At 48.5% G+C, this 6,426-nt stretch overlaps 1 protein-coding gene across 1 annotated transcript in view; it reads left to right on the top strand.

Moving 5' to 3' along the window:
* The window catches only part of CYTH4 (cytohesin 4), a 21,233-nt gene that overhangs the window by 11,863 nt on the left and 2,944 nt on the right, over positions 1 to 6,426 (top strand). The window contains exons 5-11 of the mRNA XM_025206854.1: positions 467 to 585; positions 1,068 to 1,148; positions 1,943 to 2,055; positions 3,306 to 3,454; positions 5,430 to 5,541; positions 5,966 to 6,042; positions 6,364 to 6,414. Coding sequence (XP_025062639.1) covers positions 467 to 585; positions 1,068 to 1,148; positions 1,943 to 2,055; positions 3,306 to 3,454; positions 5,430 to 5,541; positions 5,966 to 6,042; positions 6,364 to 6,414 — 702 coding nt within the window. The remainder of the gene's footprint in view (positions 1 to 466; positions 586 to 1,067; positions 1,149 to 1,942; positions 2,056 to 3,305; positions 3,455 to 5,429; positions 5,542 to 5,965; positions 6,043 to 6,363; positions 6,415 to 6,426) is intronic.

The following is a 6,426-nucleotide window of genomic DNA, read 5'->3' as shown; positions in this document are numbered from 1 at the left end:
CCCCCCTTCCCCCACCCCCCCATTGGGTTGACTTTGAATTAAAAATGGACTTTTGAAACAAGAGTCAAAGTAATTTCAAAATAACTAAATGAAACATTGTGGTAGTGTTGGAGTGATGGTGTAGCCATAATACCATGGGGATACTATTTTTTACTGGACCTTCTATATGGTTTAGATGAGCTTTCAGGCAAAAAGGGACCTTTCCTCAAGTCTGACCTGCAGAATTGCTCAGCTCCAGGGTAGCGGAGGGAGGGGGATGTTGAGGGGAGGGAATAAGATGGGAACCTGGCTGGGTGCTGCTCCCCACCTATGTTCAGAGAGGGAGAAAATGTGCAGCTGGAGTTACAGCAGAGCTGAATTTGGCAGACAGGCCTGCAAAGCTCAGGGGGATGACACCCAGGGCTGTCCTTCCCTTATTCCCTTGAGTTGGTGCCTTACTCACAACCTGTTGCCTCTCCTCCACCAGGGGATCCACTACTTGATTGAGCATAAGGTGCTGTCCTCAGACTTACAGGATATTGCCAAGTTCCTCTACAAAGGAGAAGGCCTGAACAAGACAGCCATTGGGGATTACCTGGGGGAGCGGTGAGTCCTGCCTTGCTCATTAAACTCTCTTAGACTGCACTAAGCATGGGACCCAATTTCAGCCATCAGCTTCTAAGATGAATGAATCATTGTTACCCATCATGTGGACAAATAAAGCTGGTACTTGCCCTGGGGGAGCCCTGCCTAGTTAAATCCAGACTACATGAGATGGATGAGATCTCAGCTTGTAGTAGTTTTCTCTGAACATGCCGGGGCATTGCATGGCAGGTAGATGCCCTGCCTGTATGGTCCATTTATGGATTATATTGAGGCAATCCCCCAACATAAAAATAGTGCAAAAGGGTCCTGGCTGAACTTTGTTGGAGGGAATGGCATGAGATGACCCAAGGAAGTCAGAATACGGAGGAGCCTAAACCTAACTCTGCTGTGGGTCATTTCCTTGGGGTATATCATAAAAGAACGTAATCATCATCTCCATCTTTCCTTCCCACCTCTTCATTCTGCCCTGTTCTCTCTACCAGGGACTCATTGAACATTCAGATCCTGCAGGCTTTTGTGGAATGCCACCAGTTTGCCAACCTGAACCTGGTGCAGGCGCTAAGGTGAGTGAGGGCCCAAAAAGAGAGCGATGTGGTGAGAGTGGGGTGGGTTCTACAGTCCCATGGCCATTGTGCCCCATCAGCTTGCAGAGAGAGACAAACCAACACAATCCAGATGTCTCAGGACTGGGTGGGTGGCCCAGAGCTGAGATGGAACTTCCCATAGCCTGCTGTGGGAGGACCCACCTGCTTTCAGACATGGGTGTCTGACAGCAGCAATACAAGGGAGCCCGTTTCCCAGGGGCAGCGTGTCAGTCCTGTGTGGGGTGTTGGGGAAAGTGATATGCATTTCCCAGGGGAGCATCTTGCCGTGGCTACAGCCCCCTGGGTTAGGAAAGAGGAACCTCTGTGTCTTAGAAGGGCCTCTTACTCTTTCATTTCCACTGGGGTGTTTCATGATGCACCTGGGTGGTAAGAGAGAGAGGCCACTTTTTCCAGAGATGGGTGTGTTGGGGGACCATGTGTGGTGAGATAGGGGAGAAGGGATGGTGTGTCATGAAGAGGGCAATTTGTGCCCAGGAGGGTTTCATGTTGCTCTTACATTTCCTGTGAGGTTTTATTGTACTATGTTGCGCTTCACTGGGGAGGAGTGGGACCTCTATTCCACATAAGGTGTTGTGTTGTGTTGTGTTGTGTTGTGTTGTGTTGTGTTGTGTTGTGTTGTGTTGTGGGAAGACTCCCCAGTTTCCATGGAAGAAGGGCTGCTGATCCTGTGTCGAGGGGCCATGGAAAATGAAGCTTGTTCCTACCTGTCTGGTTGCTCTGTGACCAGTCTGCTGCCTTGGTGTCATTTGCAGGCAGTTTCTGTGGAGCTTCCGGTTGCCTGGGGAGGCCCAAAAGATTGACCGGATGATGGAGGCCTTTGCCAGCTGGTACTGCCAGTGTAACCCGGGTGTTTTCCAATCAACAGGTAGCCATGAAGGAGGGAAGGGGTGGCCAGGGTGGGCACAGGTGAGGGGCTGTGCTCTACTATGCACCAAATGTAAAGGGCAGTGTTTGAATAGCATGGGTGGTTCCCCTGGTTTTATTGTACCATAGGTACTGGGCTTTAGCCTTGCTTCCCTGTTATCCCTGCCTTGTCTTAAGCCTAAGAGAACAGAGGAGCTAATGCTACTGAAATCAGAGCCATATCCCCAGCTGGTGTAAATCAGCTCAGCTCTGTGAAAACGAGCAGTCCACAGTTTTACACTACCCGTGGATCTAGTCCCAGATTTTCTAGCTTTTCATTTGATAAGAGGAGTTGCCTCCTGTCATCTTAATTTCTCTCTCTGCCAACTGCTGTCTCTGATTTTTCTTTCCTGCCTTCTTTCCTCTTGCCAGTCCCTTCTCCTCCTTCCTCTTGTTCTATTCCTTCTTCCCCTCCTCCATCTTGCTGATCTTTCTTTCACTTCTTGCCTCCATCATGCACTCTCTTTAGGTGTTAACCCCTGCCAGTATTGAATATCTCATCAGTTTAGTGTTCTGTGCATTGACAGCAGCAGGCCTGTTATGATTTGCATATAGAAAGCTGTTAGTAGCAGGGTCATGATAATGTCAGCTCTGTCTATCTCCATCAGGAGTGTAAGCCCAGACAGCAGCTCTGTCTTTTAGAAAGACCACCCCCATCTATCATCTCTGTACAGGAAAAGTCCACATCACTCCTAGGGTCCACGGTGTATTTATATTCTGATGGAGCTGCCCCTGTTTTGTGCATGTTGTATCATACACACTAGTGGTGTCCCAGTAACTGTCCTCCCACCATCTTGTTCTACCCTTCTGTAGAACAAGAAAATCCAAAAATGACATCAGGAAGTTAAAAAATAGTCATATCCTCCTTCTGGGTCTTTTGTCCTTTCTACACACACACAGAGCTGGCCCTCAATAGGCTCTGAGTACCTGTTATTAGAATGGGCACCCTCTCAAGATCTCCATGGGATCCAAGTACTCAGAACTGGAGACCTAGAAATAGGCAATCCTTCCTCCTCATATGACATGTCATAAGACATTGGGAGAGCCCAGGGATGGAGCGGCGGGTCCTGTCCACAGTGAATAGAATCCAAGTTCCCTTTTCTGGAACCTGGATGGGTTTGGAGTAGCTGTCCTGGCCTGGATGTGGTGTTTGGGGTTGTGGACCCTGCCCTGCTCATACCCTCTTGTGCTGTCTCTCTCCTTCATTGGCAGACACCTGCTATGTGCTGTCCTTCTCCATCATCATGCTGAACACCAGCCTGCACAACCCCAATGTGAAGGACAAACCCCCCTTTGAGAGGTTTGTGTCTATGAATCGAGGCATTGACAATGGAGGGGACTTGCCTGAGATGCTTCTTAAGGTAAGAAGTGCTCTGGCCCTTTCTGCCTTTCTGCTGCCTAGTGCTGGGTGGAGGGAAATATCAGACCCTCATTAAGTCATTGTAAAGCCCTCTCTTTGTGATGTACTAGGGATCGGATGAAGCACCATCCCTATTTCGGTGGCTCTTCCTGAAGCCCCTGATCCCTAAGGGTGACAGAGTGCTGCTTTTTCCCCACCTCCTCACTGGTGCTGAGCTCATAGAAAGCCTCAAGGCCACTAGCCCCAAGGTGAGCCACAGACCCACTGAGGAAGGAATAGTTGGTGGATTTTCCTTTATTTGCCAAGTATGGCTACTCCAGGAAGGGACTGAACATGTTTGCAGGACAAATGAGAAAGGGGGGAGAGCTGCTGCCTAGGAGAGAGCCCATGAATGCCTGCTTGCTGCTGAAGGCATGCTGCAGAGCAGGAGAGCATAGGCCTGAGGGGATAAGAGAGAAATTACGTGAGAGAGAGAGCACACAAGCATCATAGTGAATCTGTGAGGCCTGTGCATATATGTAAGTCAATGTGTGCCTGACAGGTTATGAAAAGGGGTGAGGGAGATTACGCTTGTGTATGCCTGTGTAGTGCATGTGTCTGAGACTGTCCCTACCTGTATGCTTTGTGGGGCTGGGCTTTCAAAAGGCCTAAAAGAGTGAGGTGTCTGGTTCCCAGTAGTTTTCCAAGAGAGATGGATACATTTCCCTTCACCCCCTTTAAAAAACACAGCCTTTGTAATATGATCAGGGCAGAGACTGACTTATCTCATGTGGGTACAGAACTTAGCCCATTTGGAAAAGAGTATGATGTTGTCCTTTTCTTCCTGGTCCACATTCTCACACCCTTACTGACCTACAGCAGCATCTCTGCCATGAATATCTCCATTACTTTCTATAAGACATTCTATAGAGTAAGAGTTAGTGTTCTGTGCATTGACAGAGTAAGGTGTTGGTATAAATAAGCGAAGTAGAGCCTGGCCTCTGACTGCAATACAGGTTTGTATATGACTGTCTTCTCAGACTGGAATTTGTCAGCTCACGGAGAACATGGGTATATAGGAGGATCTAGGATTTTGGAAAGGGGGGGAGTGCAGATGGTGTAGCACATATAATACAACAAACTAATTAGCATGCTCCGGCAAACTCAATTAATTGAGTTTGCTCCAACGCGCTGTAATTACAGCACATCAGAGCAGCCTCCCAGCACATCTACAGGCCTAGCTGTGCTGTCTCATGTCACTTCCCTTTGGCCATTTGGAGGAAGTTACAGGAGCCCTTTTGTCAAGAGTTTGCATAATGAATGATGTCAGATCCCAGTAGCACAACTGAAATCCCTTTCCAGAATGAGAAACTGGAATCCCCCTCCCTATTACGCTGCTATCACATACGTGGAAGGGATCAGGGTGTTCCTGGTAGCTCATAAGTATGATTAGGCTTCTCATTGCATCCCTCCACACAAAACATGTCCTATGCATGTGCAAGATGGGGTAGAAGTGTGTGGCCATGCCAATTGTTGACTTACAGGAGTGTCCCCTGCACATTGTATACACGGGCATATGGTGAATGTGGGAAGCCTGATTTTTTTTGCATATAGGAATCATTCCTATAAGGGTGAACTTGTGTGTGTACCTGACTCATTGCTTTTAGGAGAGTTCCTCTTAGGCTGTGCTTGCGGTGCATGCATGTGTGGTGCATGCATGTGGTGCATGTGTGTGTGTGCATACATGTGTCTATACACAGTTGCTTACTGGACTGTTTCTTGAGAATGGAGGGTATGCATGTCTATTTTACTAAGGTCTGGTTGGGGCTGGGGTGTTAAAAGGAGACAGATCACTCCCCTTTCATCCTTGACTTGAACATCAAGGAATATCATGTAGCTGGTGGCCTCTGTTTGTCCACATGTCAGTGCAACAACGTAAGACAGCCTATGCCAGCTTTTTAGCATTCTCTCTCCCTTCTTTTCCATGTGTGGGGCAGAATCTCTTTGAGAGCATCAAGAATGAGCCATTTTCCATCCCAGAAGATGATGGGAATGACCTCACACATACTTTCTTTAACCCAAGCCGTGAGGGCTGGCTCCTTAAGCTGGGTAAGAGCAATGACTTTATGCATTTCTCTAAATTCTCTTCTCCTGAAAATCTCTTGCAAAAGGGCCCCTAGAGTCTCCTAAGCATCAGCGTGGATGTCTGCAGCAGTAGCCCTTCCTTCCGCTGCAGTGGGAGGAGGCTGACACCTGGTGTTCAAACCTGCTGCCTGCTCTGTAGCTAGAATCCCCCTTCCTGCAGCTCTAGCAGACTGTCGGCTTAGAAGTGTGTTAAAAATGGTGTCCCCCTGCACCCCTCCTCCCACCTGTTCTGAGCTATGCCCAGCTCCTAGCCTACCTTCACATTCCTTCTTTCTGTATGGGGAGGAAGCATTATGTCTTCAAGGATTAATCTTCAAGGGGTGCTTGAAGTGAGGTGGGGAGTGATGGTGTATGCAAGACTTAACAGTTTGGACCTTGCTGCCCTTAGGAGGCCGGGTGAAGACCTGGAAGCGACGTTGGTTCATCCTGACTGATAACTGCCTGTACTACTTCGAGTATACCACGGTAAGGGCTGTGCTTCAGTCGAACAAATCTTAACCAGGCAGCTGTACTCCTGGAGAAGAGGGTGGGGAATGTGGGATGGAAACATTTTCTCGTTCCTCTCTGGATTGAGTTTAGACCCTGCCGTTCCCACCCTCAGACTCTGGCCATGATGGTGAATCTGGCTGCCAATCCAGACAGAGAAAAAACAGCTGTGTGGCACTTCCTGCTAGCCAGAACTGTAGCTACAGCTGTAGCCACAGATGTTAGGTGCCCCCTTGCTTTACTAAGCTATGTTTGTCAGGGGCCTGCTTTTCCATGACTACTGCTATTTTACCTCGCTAGGTCTACCTAGCCTCTAACTCACAACTGTTCCTGCTTGGCTTCCAGGACAAAGAACCTCTAGGT

Source organism: Alligator sinensis, unplaced genomic scaffold, assembly GCF_000455745.1.
Source record: "Alligator sinensis unplaced genomic scaffold, ASM45574v1 scaffold215_3, whole genome shotgun sequence".
NCBI lineage: Eukaryota > Metazoa > Chordata > Crocodylia > Alligatoridae > Alligator > Alligator sinensis.
This window is presented reverse-complemented; position numbering and strand designations above follow the sequence as displayed.